General features: G+C 41.5%; 1 protein-coding gene across 1 annotated transcript in view; it reads right to left on the bottom strand.

Moving 5' to 3' along the window:
- Positions 1–22,953, bottom strand: part of FLT1 (fms related receptor tyrosine kinase 1) — a 111,396-nt gene that overhangs the window by 23,953 nt on the left and 64,490 nt on the right. Inside the window, exons 13-17 of the mRNA XM_032681035.1 lie at positions 17,136–17,426; positions 12,259–12,405; positions 10,237–10,368; positions 3,875–3,981; positions 526–664 (exon numbers count right to left, since the gene is read on the bottom strand). Coding sequence (XP_032536926.1) covers positions 526–664; positions 3,875–3,981; positions 10,237–10,368; positions 12,259–12,405; positions 17,136–17,426 — 816 coding nt within the window. The remainder of the gene's footprint in view (positions 1–525; positions 665–3,874; positions 3,982–10,236; positions 10,369–12,258; positions 12,406–17,135; positions 17,427–22,953) is intronic.

Genomic DNA, 22,953 nt, shown 5'->3' with positions numbered 1-22,953 from the left:
ATAATCTGGGTAAGGGGATCAAGTGCACCTTCAGTGACTAGAGGAAATGGCCTCAAGTTGTGCATGGGCAGGTTGGACATTACGAAACATTTCTTCACTAAAAGGGTGGTCAGGCATTGGAATAGACTGCCAAGGGAAGCAGTGGACTTATCATCCCTGGAGGTATTTAAAAGATGTGTAGATGTCACAATGAGGGACATGGTTTAGTGATTGAATTGGCAGTGCTGAGTTAATGACTGTACTTCATCATAAAGGTCTTTTCCAACATAAAAGATTCTGTGATTCTATTTAATTCTCCTACCTGGAGACAAAATATATATGTGAAAAATCAGGTAGACACAGTCAGTCAGTCCTAAATGCTGAAGTTCATTCACAGACTGGTGGCCCTCAGTATGGAACAGATCACACCGAACCTGGCAGTATGTTGTGCTGCATGTCTAGAACACACCCAGCTCCTCTTTATCTGTGGTTACAGATAATCTTACTCAATCACTGCAGATTCAATGTGAAGTATGCCAATATTACCTAGTTTAAGTCTTTCCCTTGCAATTTCCCACTTGCTGGCATCGTAAGGCAGACGCTCACATTGCTCATCTAAGGGGACTTCATCAGGATCCATTATGATTGACAGGTAATGGTTGGTCTTCATTTCAGAGGAATAAGGCTAGAAAACAAATATTGCAAAATTACATGGAGTATAAGGGCATTTGTCAGCATATTCTTGTTTAGATCAAGGGCTCCAAGTTCATTCTGTTCACAGGGTTGTTGGTTTCACAGCAAAATAGATGGTTTGGTTAAGCTGATTTGGTTATTCTACATATTGCAAGACTTTTTGTATAGAAGAAACTCCTTCCTCTAGCTTTCCTCCTATGTGACATACCAGTTTTTTCAATGAAATCCATGTGGATCTGTATTAACATATGGTGTTATGACACAGGGCCCTCTGCACATTCAAGAGAAATGTTTTCATCAAGTGACTAAACATTGCAGACAAAAATAACTTTTCTTCATGATTGTGCAAAGCAAGAAGTGGCCACATGCAACAGATGGTGTTCAACTGCCAGTGTTTATTTTTTCCATACACCCGGCAAAGATAGGTCATATGTGGTTAGAAGTTGTGCAAGACTAGTCATCAGGAGACTAGATATCATACACTTCAGAAACTGCTTACAAATTTTCACAATTTTTTTATTTCTTTGGTATCATTGCTGAAAAATTTATGCAAATTATTAGAGCTTGAAGGAATTTATAAACAGCCAGACTCAAAGACATAATTTAAAACATACCATTTCAAAAGAAATCGCCAGTGCAGTTTCTACTGAGCAAATGGATTATCCATTTCACATGAGAAATGTAAGGAAAGATGAATCTGATCTCAAAGTTTTCTGCAGTTCATCCATTTTGAAATATATTTTCCTTTAAAGAGCATCTAGATTGCCATTCTAATTCACTGGACTTTTCTTGACACAGGAGTACTTATATTTCAATAGAAAAGGTCTAGTGTTTGCCATAATTTGCTACCTATTAGTTGGAATTTATTGGAAATCTCCTGAACTGAACTTCAACATGTTGCTTTTCCTAAACTTGTGGAAGTAGCACACAGGTGCAGGCACAAACGTACAGATATATCCATATACTGGTTTTTTTTAATTTGCTTTAATTGTCTCCTGTGACTTTCAGCTTTCTTCCTCTGCAGATTGGGAAAATGTCCCTGATACCTGCATTTCCAGGCATTTTTGAGAAGGATATTACTAGCTGTGCATGCCTTGATTACAAGCACAACTTGACAGTAACTAATAGCTGCTCGTTTAGTTGCTTTTCACCATACCAAAGAACTATAAAGTTAGTCCCAAGAAAGATTGGAGTGATAACTGGGGAAAACTGAGGAGACATAAAGCTTGGATCCAAACCATCCCTAACACTGAGCAGGACATGGATAAGTGGGATACGGGTAGAAACAGAAACCTGTGTGATGCTCCAAAAAGGGTGTTTCTAGATAGAGATGTGTGTACCAGATTGCTCCCACCAGTCATATAGAAGAGCTTTTAAGTGGATTCATCCCAGAAAAAGCAATAGCGGAGTGGAAAAGTTCAGACAGCTTCCTGCAATTCTTCCTTCAGATGCACCAAATACCAATTTTTTGGCACAACTAGAGACTTGAAGTAATATTTTCAATGATGAGGAATTGTTGAGGATATTGTCTTTCTCTGTATGCATAACAGACAGGCTTCAAGAAAATGCTCTCAGAGAGGATGTATTTCTTTTCTGTTCAGCAACATTATTTCTATATAAAGTTTAACTTAAAGCTAATTCCAGACATAAATCCTTGAGAGTAAGGGTTTATAAGAGAAACACAGAGAAGACCATAAACATAGACCAACACTAGCTGGAAAGGCTCATCTGGAAAGGAGCCTTCATATGTCATCTAGTTAAAGTTCCTTGTTCTACAGCAATGATGATTATTTTTATTATCTTTTAACAATCTAAAAAGTTTTAGTCTCATAAAAAAAAATTAAAAAATAATCTGCAACCCTTTGCTACATTTAAAACTCAATTTTTTCCAAGAGTTTGCAGTCATGTTACAAATTGCTTCATCATTACTGGCGAGCATTCAGTACTAGTCCCCCTTGCCTTGTAATTTTGCTTACAGCTATGAAGTTTCTCCACAGCTTCAGCTGATTTCTGCTTTTCTTTCTCTGCAAACTCCCATGCGTCTCTCCTTACTGAAGTCTGTGGTGATAAGAATACAGGCAGAGTGACTACTGCCACGCCACCCTGATTCAGAGGTCCATCAGGCTACACCAACCTTTAGCAATCATCACGTAGCCACGTGGGATACGCTCCACTGTGGCGGCTGTGAGCTGACTCCTGTGGTGTCATGCTGTGATACCTCTTGGGCTGGGAGTGCTCAGTGCCACCGTGGAGTGGGAGTGGGGAGAGGGGGGCACGCAGCCATTTCTTATCTCATGTCTTGCAGTGCACCCCGTCGCCCCAATACTGCCATTCCCTCAAACCCATCTTCTCCTGCAAGTTACCCTGAGATCTTTCTGAGCTACTGAGGAGTTGTATTTTCTGCTTATGAAAGCTGCTGTGGTTTAACCTGCCCACATCACACAAAGCAGGCATGGTGTTGTCAGCAAAAAGGGCTTTAAGCCATCACAGTCAGCCTTGGAAAAGAAGGAGGGTCAGATGCAGGGGCAGTTAACTTTATCACACTGATAGAGGATCATCTCTCTAGAGGCTGCACCATCATAACTGCTTCAGTAAAATATCACTTTGGAAGTGATGTAATTATACCTGACACTGTGCAAACCAGACCCCAGCACTATCTATGAAGATCTGTCATTCCCACTCAATCAGATCTTCAAAGACATTAAGATGCCAAACTCCCACAGCTCTTATAAGGGAATGGGGATGCCTTTGGTGGGAGTCAGGCACACAGATTCTTGTGACCCTCAGAGCCTTGTCCCCACCCAGACTTTGCTTCCTGGCTTACTCATATTCAGCCTTGCAAGTCACGGTTCCCCAACAACCACAAACAGCCTGGTGATTGCACCAGGAGCAAAGGTGAGTGGTATTACAGAATCAGAGAATATTTTGAGTTTGAAGGGACTCACTAGGATCATCAAAGTCCAACTCCTGGACTTGCACAGGACAACCCTAAGAGTCACACCACAAGCCTGAGAGCATTGTCAAAATGCTTCTTGAACTCTGGCAGGCTTGGTGCTGTGAAAGTGGTGGTGCTGCAGTAAGTGAAATGGAATTTTTTTTGGTAAACTCAGAAATTCCACTGGCCTGGGAAAGATTTTCTAACATGAGCAAAGGGGTGTCAAAGAGAGGTAGGTGTCACCAGCAGATCCCAATCTGTTCTTACCCTCTTCAGCTTGCGAATGAAGAGGGTCAACAGGAGCCAGAACAGTGTCGCAGCCACACAGGTACAGGTCAGGGTTATCAGCTCCAGGTTTGACCTCTCTGATATGCCTGGGAAAATCAAGCAGCAAACATTTTAGAAAACAACCTGCAAAGCAAGGGCACTTTATGGGTTTTTTTTGCCATTAAAATAAAATACCAGGAAGGACCAGCTGCTTTTCAATGGGGAATTAATCTCTGTTTGGACTGGATCACAGAGCCAAGAAAAAAGGTCTCCTGTAGTCTCAGGAGGGGACAGGGCTGCACAGAGGGGATGGCTCTGCTGGCCCTTTCCCAGGGGCAGTGCTGTGGTGTGAGAGCTGCTGATAACACGCAGGAGAAACTCCAGGAAGGGCTTGTGCAGGCACCAGTGAATCCAAGTGTGACCCAGGGCATGCTGCAGTGCTGCTGCTTGGGGTTTGCTGTCCAGGACATGATGCTTTTCCTTGAGCACTGCTCAGAGAGCTCTTCCCTGCTGATGGCTGAGTCCTGCAGCCCACACCTCCTTCCCAGCTGTGCTGGAAACCCACCAGCCCTCAGCAAAACACTCACTGGGGTAAAGCTGGGTGTTCCTTTAGAGGCTCATGATGCTGCCAGCAGGAGTCCATGAGCTCTTCTTCGCATGGCCTGGATAGATCTTATCTGGCACCTGGAAGATCAGCTCATACAAAGCATGGCACAGGGGCCTATTCCCACAGGTCAGAAACCTAGGGTGTATGGTCCAGTGTTCCCTTCAACCCACTGGTTCCCCAGTGGTCTCTGTGCCCTCAGGTCTCCTGCTGGTCATAGCAGCAACACAGGGCCAGGCTCCTTGAGGGGACACGGGACCCTCTCCTTTCCCAACAGCACCCCACAGAACCCAACAGGCAGGGAGAGCTCTCCAAACCAGGGAACAAATTAAGCACAGAAAGGGAAAAACAAAACCAACGACTGAAAACAAAGCAGCAAGAAAACATGAACATTAAAAATCTGGAGTGTATTAGAGCCCACTGACAGATCTTAAAAAAAAGCCAAAATAAAACTCACTTCAGACTGCTATTTAGGGATGTGTAAAATAGTTTCAGAGCAGTCTGTTTTGTAAATTCTGTGATCAAGTCAAAATCCCACACTTCCCACAATATGTTTTCCATCTGATTGGTAGCAAATGCAAGAAGAACCCTTATATTCTGCTACTTATTTTGAAACACCCTCCAGAGAGGGGAAATGGGAGGATGAGGAGAAGTAATTCTGAACATGATTTCACAGTAGTTTTGTCAACTGCTTTTGCATACTTTCAGAGCCCAGCATCTTGGTGTTACTCTAGACACATGAAAAGGGGATGATTGATGTCTCACTGGTGGATTTATGGGGTAATCCAGAGGGATGTGTTTCCTGGTTTTAGGCAAGGCTAGAAAGCTTTGTTCAGAGTGTATGAGCATATTGCCTAATTAGCATAATGTCTTCCCTCCCTAAAGGTGATAATCAGATTTATATTCATGCCCCATATCTAAGATTGCTCTGGTATGTCCATTCTGGAGCTGTGAAAATAAAGCTGACCGGGGAAAAACACAACTGCAACTACAAATGAAGATACAAAGTATCTATTCTCCAAGAGTGCTATTTTTTCACAAGTATTTGTGTAAGTACTTGATTTAGACATGAAGCATAGTGATGGCATAAATAATACAGCCTAATGCAGCTTGCTTATTCTCTGGCATCAGCATTTCCTTTTACATATGGATACTCTCCTCTTGCTTCTGAGCAGCACACGTGCAGATGGTGAATAATAATTTCTGACATTTATTCAGCAAAACCTGGAGAGGCTGAAGTTCATTTTTTGCCACTGCTCCATACGGCAGGACACAGAAAACAGAACACTTGAGGCATGATGTTGCTGCCAGTCCTGGGGTGGAAGACAGCAACCCTCTAACCACTACAGTGTGCTGCCCAGGAGTTAGCAAAGAGACACAAAGGTGCTGTCTTTGAAATGTTCAAGCAACCATAGAAAACTAGAAAGCATTTCCCAAGACGGAGTTGGCCTGGGTTATCAAGTGCCAGATTCCTAGTCTTGCTAAAAGACTTGAAGCCAGAGCTCTCATGTGGGTAGGAGAAGGTTTGATTTGAGGCAGAACAGACAGAAACACTCAGAAGAGGTTTTAGGATTAGCAGAGTTTGGAGAACCTATAGGTAGGACTAAATCCCCCTCTCTGCCTATGAGCCCAAGATTTCTGGCTTCCCCTTACACCTCCCTGCCAAATATTTATTCAACAGCCACCTCATCAGACAAAGACTTTCCCTTGTGTGAAGCTCTGTCCCATCTGCCTGACACATTGCCACAAGCAGCAGCCCCCTTCTTGCCCCAGAGCCCCTCTAAAAGCCCTCCCACACTATACCATGTCTCTGCAGTGCTGCAGAGGGGTCAGGAGGGGTGAGTGAAGAAGTGCCACCAGCAGCACTTCTCTCTCTCAGTAGTAACAGAAGCCACCAGAACTGTGCAAATATGCCAGGATGAGAGCCTGGATTAATGTGCCAATCCCTCCATCTACAAGCTCAAGCCTTTGGCTGGCATGGATTTGCTCATTAGGATTTCAGCTCTAAACACCTAAACATTAAGCTGCAGCTTAGGTGTCAATCGGGGGAAAAATAATGCCTGGGGCAACAACACTACTCTGTTGCACCCAAAACATCCCCTATCCTAATGGGACCTACCCTGTTTAATCCATGTGATCCCACAATCACAGCAGTGCAACAGTGGGATGGGTTCTCAGAGTTGCTGAGGAATTTCCATCCTTGGAGGTAGTCATAACCTAGCCAGATAAAGCAATCACTGACTGGATGTACTGTTGGTGATAACTCTAGTTTAAACTGAGATTGAACTAGAGAATGCCAGGACTCCTTTACACCCCACTTTGGTGGACTTCTGAGGTAACACGAGTCTAAGTGTTCACCTTTACTCTTACGGACATAAGACATAAACCAGGCTGAACTTCACTTAACAGCTGAGGGAATTCCGGTTAAATGTCATGGAGAAGTTCCTGATGACTTCAGTGACCCAAAAGGCACAACAACTTTTTGATATACAAAGTCAGAGAGGTTAGGTAGGTAGGGAGGTAGGTAGGTAGGTAGGCAGATGAGTGGATAGATAGATAGAGAAATAGATAGATAGATAGACAGATAGACAGATAGATAGATAGATAGATAGACAGATAAATGATAGACAAAGTTATCATTAAAAACGGAATTAAATAAAAGTTATTTAAAAGGCAACACACCATTTTCGTAGTGTCAGAATAGTCCAGTGAATACTTAATAAGTGTGACACTTTCCTTTTCAACAGCAGGGTTCAGATTAAGTTATCAAACATCACCTTTAAGACAGGACACATTGCTGTATTCATTTGCTTGTTATACATTCATATTTTAGCAAGCATGAGCGTAAAGGATGTTCCTTCCTTTTTCAGCCCATCCACTTCAGGATGAAGCATCTCTGCAACTAGTTGTAACCCTGGCTCCTGCTGACAGGGAGTGTGAGGGCCGTCCTTAGGAGAAGCAGGGCAAGGCTTTCATGGCAAGTCCTCCACTCTGTAAGCAGGTGACCCCCAAAAGAAAGCTGCCCAAGAGCCTGTGTCTCCCATGTGCTAAGCAGCATGTGCCCCCAGGCTTTTAGGTATACAGTGTCCTCCATCTGCTGGGTGCTCTGGCAGCCATTTGCTGTTTCTGTTCTGTCCTTGCATATTTGCTGCCTCTTTGGTTCCTCAGCCAGGAGCAAGAGGAGAGCTTGCTCTGACATGCCCACAAACATGTCCCCTCTTCTACTCAGACAGCCCAGCAACTCCTGCTTCCAAACTAAACACAGGCTGTGATTATTTAAAGACGGTCCTTTGATTCCACCATCCATTCATCCATCTCAGATACAAAAATAACACATTGTTTTATCTGTGAGTATAAGAATTTTTTTCAGAGGAAATAAAGAGAGCAGACAGTTTCCTTCCTGACTCATTCACAACTCTTCCAATCTGCTAAACATGGCCATTGACATGAGGCACTGCTCCACTCTCTTTGATCTGTGGCCCCATGTTCTGAGAGATGCTGGGATGGAGGGAAGGCTTTGGTGCTCACAGAGGCAGGCACAGGGCCTGTGTTTCCAAGAAGCACAAAGAAAGTGGTAAAGCCTAGATCTTGCCTCTCCCGGCTCAGGGATGAGGTCAGAGGCTGCCGTTCCCTGTGAGAGGGACAGGCACTCCAGACCAGTGTAGGAATGAGTGAAAAAACCTCCAGTGAATTCCCTTCTTGTAGTAGGAAAAGGGTGGAAAGGCATTTTCCTTGATCATAGTAGATAAGACAAACTGTCTTTCTTTTTAATGTCCAGTCTCAAAGCCATAAATTTTAGTATAGTAGTCTTCATCTCCTGCTCCCACAGGAGTCATACAAGGACATTGCCAGTGGTCCCTCAGGACATGTAACCAGAGAAGAAGCTCTCTTGGCTGGTCTCTTTTCTCTCTTCTGGAGTAGGAGATATGATTTCCTAGATGCCATCTGACAGAATGCTTGTGGTTGTAATAAATAGACAAGCTGCAACTATGCTAAAAATCAATACAATAATGACAATGAATGACATAGTCCAGGACTATCAATTAGTAGGATGCATTGGACAGCAAGTTACTCTTTTAGCTATTACAGCAGCCTTAAAATCCTTAGTGTTATCAAGGCACCTCAAGGGAGGTAACTCTGCTTTTCGACTCCACTCTCATGAGACCCCATCTGGAGTGCTGCATCCAGCTCTGGGGTATCCAACATAAAATGATGTAGATCTGTTAAAGTCAGTCCAGAGGAGGCTACAAAGACGATCAGAGGGCTGAAGCACCTTTCTTATAAAGACAGGCTGAAAGAGCTGGGTTTGTTCATCCTGAAGAGGAGAAGGCTGTGGGGAAACCTTATAGCACCTTCCAGTACTTAAAAGGGGGCTACAAGAGACCTGGAGAGGAACTTTTTCCCAGGGCATGGAGTGATACGACAAGGAAGAATGATTTCACACTGAAAGAGGACAGGTTTAGATTAGGTATCAGGAATAAGTTCTTTACGGTGAGGATGGTGAAGCACTGGCACAGGTTGTCCAGTCAAGTGTTCAACCCATCCTTGTCAGTGTTCAAGGCCAGATTGGATGGGTGTTTGAGCAACCCGGTCTAGTGGAAGGTGTCCCTGCCTTGGAACTAGAGGTTATTTAAGGTTCCTTCAACCATTCTATGATTCTATAATTATTCATAAGGAGATAGGCATTTTTAACTCCTTTATTTCACCAGTTAGGCCAGCCCATGTAAATATAGTTATCCCTGACATTTTAAAGCAAAAACATTATTGTATCATCACCATTAACTCAGACTGATAACACACTCATGGCAGAAAATCAATACTGATTTAGTATCTGTAATTGTCTTGTGCTGTAGGGTAGTATCCAAATACTAAGTAGTATTCAGATACATTAAGCCATTGTATGAGAACATCCACAAACACATAATCCCTGCCCAAGATACCTGGTGATACTCAAATTTTCTTCTATAACGAGAAAGTAAATGCATTTAGGACTCTTTACTTAACACATGAGGTCAGTAGAATAGATTATGTCAAATTTAATTCGTACATGGCACTGACTTATATGGAGAATGTCAATCTACTTCTCTTATCTCATAATTTATGAGCCAAAAGGGTATTTAATGAAATCAAAAGGTCACTGAATAAAATTTATTTTTATGCAGTGTAAAATTAATTTATAGAAGTCACTGCCACCGGCACGAGTCGAGATTGTCAGAAGGCAGAACAATGCTGAACTTTTAAATGAGTAGCAAACTATCTCAGGTAATGGTTACAGAAATAACTAGGTCATACCTACTTCTTTGTAGTAGCACCTTCGCATATGTAGCTATCGCTAGGGTAAAATCTTCTAGTCTTATTTGGTGGTTCACTTTACATTGAAAATAAACAAATGAGAATATCCCAAGCCACTAATTTCTATGGAATTAACCTGAAATGCGAAAATGTGTGAGTAGGAGAGAGTTTCTTACTGGTTTTTGTTTGTTTTGCTGATGCTAAATTTACATTTATCACCTACCCTGACCTGATCTTTGTTGAGTTGAAGCAATTCTTCTTTTTAGGTCAGTGTAAACATACACTGAGTTAGCATTTCCTGCTAGGCTTCCTTTCCAACCTGGTACGCTTCCCTTGCTAGGACTTCCTTCAGATTGCTGCCTTCAGAGATCACCAGATGAGTCTCAGGTCATACCCCTGCCCTTCCAGCCTGAGTAAGAGCATCACTCTGGAAAGCTTGCACTTCCCATTTAATGTCATGCTTTACCTTGTACTGTGACATATGCCGCACTCTCCACGGAGCCTTTTAAGTTGGTGGCTATACACTGGTAAAGTCCTTCATCCTCCTCTTTTACTCTTTCAATAAACAGCATTCGGCTTCCGGGCCCTAAAATTATTCCTGTGAAATGAAATATTTGCAATGAGAGGGAGCCAGGATATAAACAAAAACTGCCCCTTGTGTAATAATATCTGCTTCGAGTTCTTCTCAAAAGAAATATGAGCCACAGACTGCACAGCACAATGTTATCTGCAGGAAAGCCAAACATACTTGGACGCTCTGTGAATGTTTTGGAAATCACTGTTTGCAAAGCACTTGGGTGAGTGAAAAAGCTCAGCCCAAGGAAATGATCTTGGAAGCACTTGGTACTGTCTGTGTTGATTAGCACTGGGCCTAGGCTTTCATCCAGGTGAATCCTTCAGCATGTTTCCAGCTGTTGGAAAATGGGTAGTCTGATTACTGCACTTACAGGCACAGGTTTGCCCCACCAGCAGTTCAAGCTTAGAGCACTTCCAAAAGATATCTAGACTGCCCCTATGGGCAGCAGGCTTGTCTCAAATCTCACTTGCCCATGTGGCACGGAATGGTGGTCCCCTTCACAAAAGGACCCTAGATAGTGCATGGAGAGATCCCATGAGGTGTACCCTAAAACACAGGAGTTACCTGAAGTTTCAACATCTTGTTTATTCCAGCTAGGTCAACCCTGGAAAGGATTGACCAGCCTGCACAAATACTCCAAGAAGCAAGGAAGAGGCAGGGAGCAGATTTGGCCTCAGGACTGCCTGCTGCTGAGGCACCCTATAGCCAGGAAATGTGCAGTCAAGTACACACTTGTGTTTGGCTCCATCATAACTACAGTCCAATCAAAATGTATTCCCACCATCTATTTTAGGCACCTAAGTAAAGTACTCTGACTTAACCTCTGGAAACATCTTCCTGGCTCCTAATTGTATGTGTTAGACAGATAACATTCATTTTAGAGGACAGCGTTATTAATGCACATTACAACTATGTGGTCACCATAAAGCTGCATGGAATCTGGCTCTAGATTAAGTTTAGTGCTTGGGCTGCAAGTCTGCCAGGCTTATAACTCACTTGGAGAAATCCTCAGACTTTTTTCCAGTTGTCTGTATTCATGCTATAGTAATTTCCAATAATGCAGGACAGAACCATAACCGCAAACTTTCTAAAACCTTATTATAGAAGACTACACTTATAACTCAAGTTCGTATGGACCAAACCTCTTCGAACATTTTTATTGAGCTCAATGTGTGCTTTTGATCCAAAAGTGAATGAATTCCCATGACAAAGGTTTTGCCTTTTCCTCCGTCATTCATCTCCATCTGAAATCTCCAAGGAACACTTCCATGACTGTGGTGACAGCAGCTGGACATTTAGTCTTAGCTGATCTTTGAAGCCACATTCCAGTCACAGCAGTAAACATCTCCCAAAGTTTTCCTGTCACTAGAATATGCCACCTGGGAAACTGTTCCTTTCTGTTGCACGAGACCCGGATTCCTCTGCTGCCAGTAGACACATTTCAGTTTTGGACATCCCGGATGTGGATTTAGTGTTGTAGCTTGTGACTCAAGAACAGACTTTGAATGCCTTACCACAGACTCTCCCTGGTACTCCCATACACAATGCAATACAAACAGATTGGTTTTCTCTTGCTTAGCTATCTTCTTGCCAAAACACCCGATCCTTAGGCTCCCTCTATAGTAAATGGAGGGAAGTATCTTTCTCTGGAGATGACTCTCATAAGATGAAAATTTTTTTCCACTGATTCCATAGAGACTTGTTGTGTCTAGGCCTCCAACCTGGCTCAGGTTTTGAACTGAGACAGAACAATCTGGAGCACCTGTGTTGCTGCCTGCCTGCCTGGAATACCTTGGCAATACTTCTTCCTTGTGTCTGGCTACTGGTACCAATGACACTACAGACGACTAGCTATGGCAGATGGGTTAATAAACAGCCTGTCAGTGGTAGGTGAGTACATAGAGCTCTCACCTGGTTCTTGCTGTATTTCCTCATAGTTTTTAAACCAGGATATCTGGGGCTCAGGGATACCACGAACCTGGCACTCCAACATGGCAGATTTACTGGCGTTCACTGTCTGATCCATAAGATGCCGCAGCAGGGCTGGTGCCTCTTGAGCTACAAGACAAAACAACAACTCTGTTTTACATTCTTGTAGCTAGGGGGTTTTAATTACCTTCCCTACACTCATTTTACTGATGTTAGAGACTGCTATGGCTGTTCTACCAAGTTCATTGTTCACTGGTTTTATTTACTCTTCCACTTTGCTCAAGAGTGTTGGGTGTGTACAGAGAACTCCCATTACTCAGCAGTAGCAGCTTATGATGACCAGTGGAGACCCAAGGATGACATTGTTCGAGATTTTCTCAGTTCCATGACCTACTATGTTTGTTTTTATCAAAAGTAATGAGTTCCTATGAAAGCTCAGTTTTTCACCATCAAAAGAAACAAACTGTGAACCAAAGATTTTAACAATTATCAGGACAACCTTGTAGCAGAGTATCTCAGTGTTGCTAATGGCACCATGCGGATCTGTACACCATAATATCCATGAATGTGACTTTTATAATTTACTTAAAGAGTAGAGTTACAAATCATCTTTGTTAAACTCAGTCAAAAACCAGAAACCGTAAGCACAAAAGAATTGTCCCAAAGTCTTAATAAATTCTTCTACTTTTGTGTTTCACATATTTGGCTGAATGTAACAACGCCTGGCCAAACCACACCACAGCATTTGAGAAACACACTATAAACTTCATGTTAAAGTGTCCCTGAAAGAAGCAAAGTAATCTCATCATAATTTCAACACTTTGCCACTCCTTCCCTCATCTCATACAGAGATGGAGGCAGTTCTGACAAAGGTCAAGATATTTGTGACTTTTATGTACATTATATGACAACATTTTTCATTCACATTTGCAACTCTCATTAAATTCTTTTTGGTATTTTGGTCCATTGAAAGCAGTGACAGAGAATTCAAGGAGCTCCTGAGCAGTGTCACAGATGCAGATGCTCTGCAGATTCCCTCAAATTCCATAATTGTTTGCAACCTTTCCCTTCAAAGACACTGACAGGATGAGCAGTTTCTAACATAGTAAGACACACATTCCAAATATGAAACAAAACAAAGCAGAAACCAACTCCGCAAATATTTTCTTTTGAACTGCAACAGATATCAATACACCAAGTTCAATATCAGCTGAATATCTGATATTCTGTGTTTGGAAGATTATTCTCTATCCTTACAGAAAAACTAAGCATCAGACATTTCCATCTTCATAATGATCTGTTACCAGCTGTGAATAAAAACTCTCCAGAAACCTCAAGAACCTGTGTACCACCAGCTTATGCAGTGTGATGAGCCCCACAGCACTAAAAACACTTTTAAAGTAGGCTATCTTTGTTCCTTGAAACTAACTTCAGCGTAGTCATGACCATAAAATGATCAATTTGTGCTTTTCTGAGCTGCAAGCCAGTTATTTCCATAGACATAGCTGTTTATTGTTTACAGTATAGTAGACAATCTGTTCTCTCTTCCCAAACAGTATTGTTTATGAGAGACGCTGTAAAGTAAATTCTTCGTCACGTACCTACACAATGACATAGTCAACTATATTTGACTTGCAGCCAAGAAGACTGCCCTCTTCTCATTGATACCTCGCCTCGATTTTTGCACTGTTCTCATTTTTCACACTATGAACAGGTACAGTGTAATACATGTCCACGTACACATGCTGAGAAGAACTCAACAGTTCACATTTATCAGCAGTCCCTGATAGACACCCCATCCCAGACATCCAAAATGAAAGCAGACAAGATGACACAACAAAGGCAAATCACACGTTCTGTGAGTTGTGATTAATTTTAATTTGTTTATAGCCATACACTAAAGATGGGTTTTCATATTAAGAAAAGTTTTTTGCTTAAAACCTAAGTCATCATTCACACACTTTCGGTAATTTCTCTGCTGCAATTAGCTGACTTTTCAAGGACTTGGTCAATCTGAGGATTATTCTCTTCTGTAAACCACCTGTTTTCTCCCATTCATTTTTGCCTTGAAGCCAAGGGGAGCAGTTTCCAATGTCCTACTCTGCTCACTCCAAAGCCGAGGGGCTACCCTGGCCACCAGCATGCACAGTGCAGGGCTCAGCACCCAGGGCAGCCCCCCGGACTTGAATCCAGTCTTCATGCTTGCCCACAAATGCTGCCTTGCTGGGCCAAGCTCTGCTCTCAGTTACTCCAAGGAACTTCATTGTAGGCAGAATTTGGCCCAGGGGAGTGGCAGGGGGGTTACAGAGGGGAGAAGGGGACACTGGTGTCAAAGAACTCGTCTGACCTGGAGTGGTAGAGCAGGTAAATTTGCATTTCCAAAAGCAAACAAGGGGGAAAAAAATCACAATTTGTTAATTTTGGGGTTTACATTTGTATGCCATCAATTTTTGCCCTTTGTTATGATTATGTTGTCTGTTCACTTATTTTTATTAATCAGTACAAAAATATAAATACAAGCTTTATTTTTAACACTTAAAAAGAAGAAATATAATTCACACCTTTCTCCCTAAATAATATATTACACAACAAAAGGCAGAGAAAGTCCCCAGACCCATGAGATTCTCCAGTCACCTGAGGACATCAAAAGTGACATCAGTAGTTTTTATCTCGCCACCAAGAACTGCTTTTCTCAAACGTTTTCTGTGAGCATTCTCTGAGCCTCCCAACACGGACAACCATATTGGGATGTTATGACATTCTTACACAGTGTGGCCCTCTAAGTGCTGGTTGAGACTAGGCTAGTGGGATATCCACTCAGCAGGGATATACATCATTGCAATTCACAACAATTTCACAGAAGAACAGTCTAATCAACACATCTCTTTTTTTTTGACCCAAATTTGTATTGCCTGATTGCTACAAGTCATCATGCTCTGGCTCCCAAGGCCATGGAAAATTCATAATGTCCTGTCATCACCACCCACCTTGCCATCAAACATCTTCCCACAAAATACCCCAGGAAAAAGGGGGATTCTGTATTGTAATTCTTCTGAAGACTTGCAAATGCTAAAGAGTGCATTTGCTCCATATTCAAGCAGTCACCAATGACTTCACTTGCTTTTTAGGCATGTTCTAGGAAAAAAGAGAGCCTGATCCCTTTGCAAGAGCACATTGTTTCTGGAAGCCATCACACTAATAATGAACAAAAGAGTTACTGTATAGAAGCAGGCTATAGGTGCCATTTCAAGATATAAATGATTATTCTTTTCTTTACTCTGACAACTTCCAGGTTATCAATTGTTTTCTAAGCATTTTAGGCTCCATGAAACTGGCATTATGGGGAAATGCTATTGTTTACCCTTTCGCACTTGACAAAAGCAATTCCCACGTGAAAGGCAAGTTTAGCCGTGGGACACAGTCTCGATACCTAAAGGAGGAAATAGTTGGGTGAGTTCCCAAGAGCAACAAACTGTCATGTTGTCACCCTCTATTTTAAAAGCACAGCCACTTTGTTCCTTTGCTATTTTGGTCACTACGGTCTGTTTTGTTATGGCTTATGTAAATGCTATATAAATGATCGATCATAAATGTAACCAAAAATAAAAAGCTATGTATTGTAAAAAAATAAAGTTATCAGATCTATTAAAAATAGCAACTTCTTCCTTTTACAGAATTTATAATACACAGAAACATCCCATAGTAAAATCATGACAATGGGGAAAAAAAGGGGAAACACTCACAAGGAATTCTTAAGTTGCCCTTAATTCTCCTTCAGAAGTTTGGCTGGTTCTTAATCCCCATAATAAATCCAATTGTCATTTGCATACCAAAAGAGTATTTTTAATGGCTTCAATTTTGAACTTGTATTTTAAGAAATGTATTAACTCACTGTGCCAGTTGAAACCTTGACAGTCGTGTTAGTGTAACATTCCTCATTTAATAAAATCATTACAATATTACAAATTCCTGAATCTTCAGGCCAGGAGCAATACTCAAAGTTTTATCAGTAGTTTTTTACATTAGTGCAGAACTGACTTTAAAAATTGACCAACACAGCAATTGGAAGTCTACCTGGATTTATTTGGAGAAACATGGTTCATGTCTGTCAGTTTTAAAATCATCATTATTATAAATGATATGATAGGTCTGTGCATTATATCAACATTTTTATTTCTTCCCTGCATACTTCTTTTAGAAGATACTTTTTAAGATTAATGTACTTTAGTGTAGAAAATAATTTCAAATAAATAAGCATTAGAACTTGCTCAGCAGGTAATATTTATAAGTCCATCAAGATCAGATTAAAATAAAAAATATATAGTCCAGTCAATCTCAAACTGAATTGTGCTCCTTCTGCACATTTAAGTTAGCTTATTAAATGTCCGTTGTTGACTGAAAACAGCAGTTTTTAAAGTTAATCAGTTTATTCAGCTTTGACACTTTTGATGAGGCCGATATCAAAGCAGAAGAAAAGAGTGATCCAAAGTTTTCCTTATTGCTCAGTAGGAGACAGCAAGAGAAAAAATAACAACATGTAAAATGTAGCACGGGGCATCTTCCAAACCCCAGCTTCCACGTGCCTTGTCAAAGCAGAAAACACCCGTCTGAACTCAACTGGAAGCTCATGCATTAGGTTTTTGTTTGCTATTCCTCCTATATCCAAACCTTGGGGGAATGAGCACCACCTCAGGGCTTGAAAGGTAGCAACAGTAATAAGAGATCAAGATGATATGAGACACCTCTTACTGTTTAATGAGTCCTTTAATGTTTTACATTGCTCTGTGTTGTACAATCATTCCTTGTGCTTTTATATTTGAGGATCCGAGAGTAAACAGCCTTTTTGTTGCAGTGCTCACCTCTGATTGTAACGTCTTTCTTTTGAAGCACTTCTTTCCCCGTGTATATGTTCCTTGCTCGGCAGGCATAGGTGCCTGAGTGTGCCAGGGAAACGTTTTTGATGGTCAGAGTGAGGGTGGTGGAATACTCCTTATTGTGAGACCTTTTTGCTTTTGTTTGATTGTTGACTGTCCTCGGTAAAATCCAAGCAATGTCTTTGTACAGGAATTTGTTGGCTGAACAGGACAATACCAAATTCTCTCCTTCAATGGGCATTTTTTCCAAACTAATATGGAATCCGCTTGGTACATCTGTCAAAAATCAAGAACACTTTTCAGTTTATATGAAGCGAATGAGGCAAAATTAACACTGCATATATTTTCCCCTTTTTCGGGAAGTCTTTGAAATAATCAATGTCATTTTCTTCCTGCTCAAGTCTGTAATCTTTCCTTTCATATGCTAGGCTCCAGCTATTCTTATAATTTGTCTTGGAGACACTTGGGCACAGACATCAGTTCGTGTAAACTGAAGTTGCTCTTGGAAGTGATGAGTTTGTATAAATGTTATGTCAAGTTAAGACAGACTGGGACAAGGTACCAAAAGCAGAATTGTTTAAAGACAGCACAGTGGGACTCTGAAAAAGGAGGGAAATTCTGATCACAGTTCCAGCTTATGAACTGCATAAGAGAAAATGAATCTCAAGAGGGCAGTATGAAAGTATTGCATTTCATCATGCTCGGTTATATTGTTTTCATATTATTCATATCTATTCAGATAAAGGGTGTCTATTTCTTAAAAATGCTTCAGGTTCTGAGAAATTACTAAACCTGTGATCACATGCCTGAGATTTCCCTTGGAAATGAGGTATTTATCCTCCCTGCACTTAAAGTGTGTCAGACGCACAAGAGGAAAGCAGAAACAGTACCCTCTGGCCTGAGTGGCCAGCTGCGTGTGGGCAGCACTAGGATGAAGATTACTTTGTTTAGGTGGCTTGGCATTAAACATAGGTGAAAAATATTTTCACCTGAGAGAAATCAAGGATCCATTTACTCAGTGTAAATATGGCTTAAGTTGTCACCTCACAGAAGATAGTTCAGGCAGGAATAATTTAGCCAACAACTGTAAAAAGTCATACTGGAAAAAATATGTGGTTTATTGTAGTGCTACTTGCAGCTTCTTTCATCTGGTGAGTGGCAGAGAGCTGTGGCTGTGTCAGCTGCCTGCCAGCTGCCTCCACCTGGGGCTCATCCCTCCAGCAAGGCATCACTGACCTCAGGGAAAGTAAAGCAAGTTCCTGAGAGAAAGCACTTCCAAGTTTTACTCCTAGAATGCAAACTTTCTTGGCTTATTTGTGGCCAATATTCTGATAAAGTAATTTCCTTCTTCTCGGTCAAGTGACATTGACTTTGGCCATTTTCAATTGTTCTTTCACTACTAATTGCTACGGCACTTGGCTGTAAACTTGACTTGAAATCCTAAGAATGGCTTATTCTTTCATAAGGGAGAATTATGCCTTCTTTTATTGTTTCTTAGAGTGTGAACAGCTCAATGCTGACTTTCAATCAGCTCCATTCTTACCGATGTCGCTTTGGGTTTAATGTCACTTCAGTAAAATGTAGATCTCAAGTGAATAATATCCCACACATTCTTTCACTAACCTCTTTCATTGATTCACCAATCCATCAGAAAGCTTGTCCCTAAATCCCCACATCACAAACTGAGCTGCCTTGCCTCCCAGGCGGACCATGAACATGACCTGCTCACTGCTGCCGTTCAAAGTTCTGCCTATTGAAAGCATCAGTTGCTCCCCATAATGTCCTCTTTTCCACACTTAGCCCTGAGTTTACACAGGGTGAGCTCTTGATAGTCCTGGATTGAAATTTCTTCTGACTGTAGATGCCTTCTAAGGAGAGACCTGATTTCTGATAGTTGAACTCATCATGCTCTTGCAGTGGGAGTAAAGTGTGTGCCTGTCATCAGCGTTAGTTCAGGTGTGTAGTCTGAAGATCAAACAAATGGAGGCACTGAAACTAAAATATTGGATTGGGTATTACAGCCTGTCGGTTGACTTGTTCCACTCACATTTCATTGGGATTTCCTTTTTTTCTCTGTCCAGCAAACAAAGCTTTAAGAAAAACTTCAAATTTTGTGAACTCATCTATGACTGCTTATTATCAGGATCCTTTTTGATATGTTAGAGTACGTGGTGCCAGATTCTAATCTCAAGAATATGTTGACTGAAAGTGCTACTAAGATGAAGCATTTCCCTACATGGGGTACATCATATTTAGCCTTAGCTACTTGAATATAGTTGTTTTGTATATAGGCAGAAGTTTACAGCCCATGGAGTGACATAAATTCCTCCAGAGGGCAATGCAAACCACCACTCTAGGATGAGTCAAATTCCAGAGATCCTGGCCCCTCACACTTAATTATGAAGAGACCCTACATGACCAGCTTAGGCTTAGATACCTAACTTTGAGATTTAAATTAGATGAAATGAATCCTATACTTTTGTTAAAAAGCATTCAATTCAGATACACTTAAAACCAATCAAGGGGCCAATATTTTGAATATAGGTAAGTATTTGGAAGAAAGAAATTACTGTGTCTTACTCACAGTACATCTCAAATTGTTCTGATGTGCATTGGGAAAGCCAGAGTATTGGTTAGAAATACTGGTGATTTTGCTTTTGAAGATGCCAGTACTCAGTAAAAGCTAAGAAGAGCCAAGCAAAACTCTTAAGATGAAATTAAAGATCCCTGGGGACTGAGGGAAATGGACTATTTTTAACCTAAAAGGATAGCGTGCCAACAGAATAATATAGTTACAACTACTTTCACGTTGTCAGGTCTGGAGCTCTTTCTCAATGTGTCTTCTGTGAAGAAAGTCTATTTTCTGAACAAATCCAGGGACAAAAGCAAAATGCACAGGATTCCAAGAGAATCATTTGTTTAAAGGCTACGAGCCCCCTAATATATGACACCTCTCACCGATTGTTACAGACTCAGGCTTGCTAAATAACATGGCTGGGAATAATGTAAAAGGGTTTTATTTACTTTAGTGATTTGAAGCTTCCTGTGGAAATAGCTCCCAGGTTTCCTGATGGAAGATTTTGTTTATCTTTGCCAAGCACCATCAGGAATCTCAAAATAAAATGCGCTTAGTGTCATCGGGAAACCAGGAAGATAAGGCAGGGCTGTTCCTGTTTCACCCTCTGTAATTGCAAACACACCCATGGGCCTGCTGTGTGCCAGCAAAACAGCCCAAAATGTAGGGAAAGGGGCAAGCTGGAGGAAAGGGGGCTACCACAAATAAATTTGGTGGGGTAGAGGTGTTGTTACAGAGACTGTTTCTATATCAGCAAGCAGGAGAACTTTCAGAAAACACCTTTCTATGTTGCTTTTATATAAGGTTCACATCTACTTTCGAATTTTGAATAAGGATTTGCCTTTAGAAGTAAGTCAGTGATCACACCCCAGAAATGCCCTCCGATTGATAGAAGCCATAGGAAAGTTACTCAAAAGCCCATGGACTTCATGTCACACACCCTCAGGCACAGTGTATAAAATTATATCATTCTCAAACCTCCCAGAGAAAGACAAGCAAGTTGCACTTGAAGCCCAGGAATAATGAGATTTACAGTAACTTAAGAAAGGACTTGTTCTTCCCAAGTTCTCTCTGCTAGCACTTATTTCCTCATGTTCACTGTTCCCTGAAGGAGTGGAACATGTCACCTCCAAACTAGGGCTGCTGGAACAGGTTTGGCCTTCCCACCACCTTCCTAGGTTTTTCCATCTACCGTAAAGAGACTCCTCACACCAGTATAGCCACTGGAGTGCATGCATTTTCTCATCCCCAGGAGAAGGCCTGAAGGAGACTGCCTCCAAGGAAAGGGATTCTTCCTGTTAAGAACAGGCTTTGCCTCCATCTGCTCTTTGGAGTAATTTCTGGCTTTTACAGAGGACAGCAGCATCTTTTCCTACAAGGATTCATCCTCTCCTGCTTAGACATGTCTCTTAGACACTTTTGTGTGGTTCAGGTTGACTTCATATGGCACCAGTAGACTCAACAGTATAAGACAAATTAGCTCTAAACTGTCACACAAGCCCTGAAGTATTGGTTTTGGACTCATAAGAAGGAAATACTTTGCAGTGTCCTGTTCACATCCATCAGCATTTAAGGCTCTTGGGTTTTTACTCCCTCAGTGTGTTTTTGAGCAAATTCTGGACATATTTGTTTCTTGATGTGAAACACAGGCTCTACCCAGCCATGGCAGTTTGGTCTCAGCCTGATGGAGGAGAATTATGATGAACCTAACTGGATTTTTGTAAGGACAACACAGCAGTACTGTTTATACTGCTTTCAATCAATGGAAGTGAGTGTCAGTAGATGATCAGGACTTTCCATGACACACAACTGAAGTGCTCAGCTCCAGGAACATAAAGGACAAATTCATTTCAACTTCACCACCATATAAAGAATGTTTGCCTCCAGTCAAGATACTAAGAATTTCCAAGCCATAATAAAGCTGCCAATAAAGCTGCCACTCCTCTTTCTGGACACTAGCCAACATAAGATCTTCAAAGGAAGTCACAATTTTCTGCATTTTCTTGTGCAAGCTTTGGTATCAAGGAGAAGGATATCCTTCTCTCCTTGGTTAAGATCTAAGAATGTGAGATCTAAGTAGGGAAATTAACTCCTTCATGTCAATTCACTAGCATACCTGAAACCACCATCAAAACTTTGAAAGGGAGATTTGGATACAGCGAATGTGGCCCATCAAAATACAGTTTCATTTGGTTTCAGGATGTCCCATATGACCTCTTGAAAACTGAAGAGTAAGAGTTAGAGAAGGCCAGATTCAGCATCTTTGCACATTAAAAGAGGAACAGTCTCAGTGAATGACTCTCAATGACTGCTCCATGTTACATGTGAAGTACCCCCACAAAGAGGAGAATATGGCACAGTTGGCACAATAATTTGTGGAGACTTATGTATTGTTTAGCTTTCGGTCCAGATAGACACAGTGAGAGGATAGGGACAAAAGCAAAACTGTGATTTGAGAGTGGGGACAACAGTCAAGGTGGCAAATGGTCTTGTCACACTCATTAGTAGAACATGGAGATATTTTTCGTGTTTCTGTCCTTTACCAAACAACCTGCCAATATGTCACTTGTCTGTTTATACTTGTCATGCTTCTTACAAAATTTCTATATTTATAGATAACTGGCACTTTCTAAATGCAAAAGTGTATTATGATATGGAGCTTTAACAGCTGTAGACACCCATAAACAAAGTCTGTCAGGTGAAACTGTCCCAGCAGCACAACAGCGGGTACTCTAAAAAGAAGTGACAAGTGCTCATAGAAGGTGACTGTTTTAGGACGCTAAGGCACCCATCTGCTGGCCTGACAGGGAATTATGCTGCCTTCTGGGAGGTAAGGTCTGAGATGTCGCTGAGAGGGTGCCACAACGTGTCAAGAGCAGACTACTATTCATTCTACTCTTTCATGTGCTCATGAGTGATACTGCAAGTTAGAATCTGGGCAGACTCAAGGAAAACTACAAAGTCCTGGAGGTGCCAGTGAGAAGTATTGATGCCCAAGCTATCTTTTCTTTCACATTACCAATTAGAAGAAAGGGTGCTCTCCTGGAAGTGCAAAACCACTTCATCTAAGTCAACAGATTCACACAGCTGGGAGCACTCTGTGGAAAGGGGCCTGGAGTGGACAATAAGCTCAACATGAGCGAACAGGGTGTTGCTGTGTCAAAAAAAGTCAACAGGCTGCTGGGTTGCATCAACGAGGGCATCACCAGCAGAGATAAAGAAGTCATT

Source organism: Chiroxiphia lanceolata, chromosome 2 (genome assembly GCF_009829145.1).
Source record: "Chiroxiphia lanceolata isolate bChiLan1 chromosome 2, bChiLan1.pri, whole genome shotgun sequence".
Taxonomy (NCBI): Eukaryota; Metazoa; Chordata; class Aves; order Passeriformes; family Pipridae; genus Chiroxiphia; species Chiroxiphia lanceolata.
This window is presented reverse-complemented; position numbering and strand designations above follow the sequence as displayed.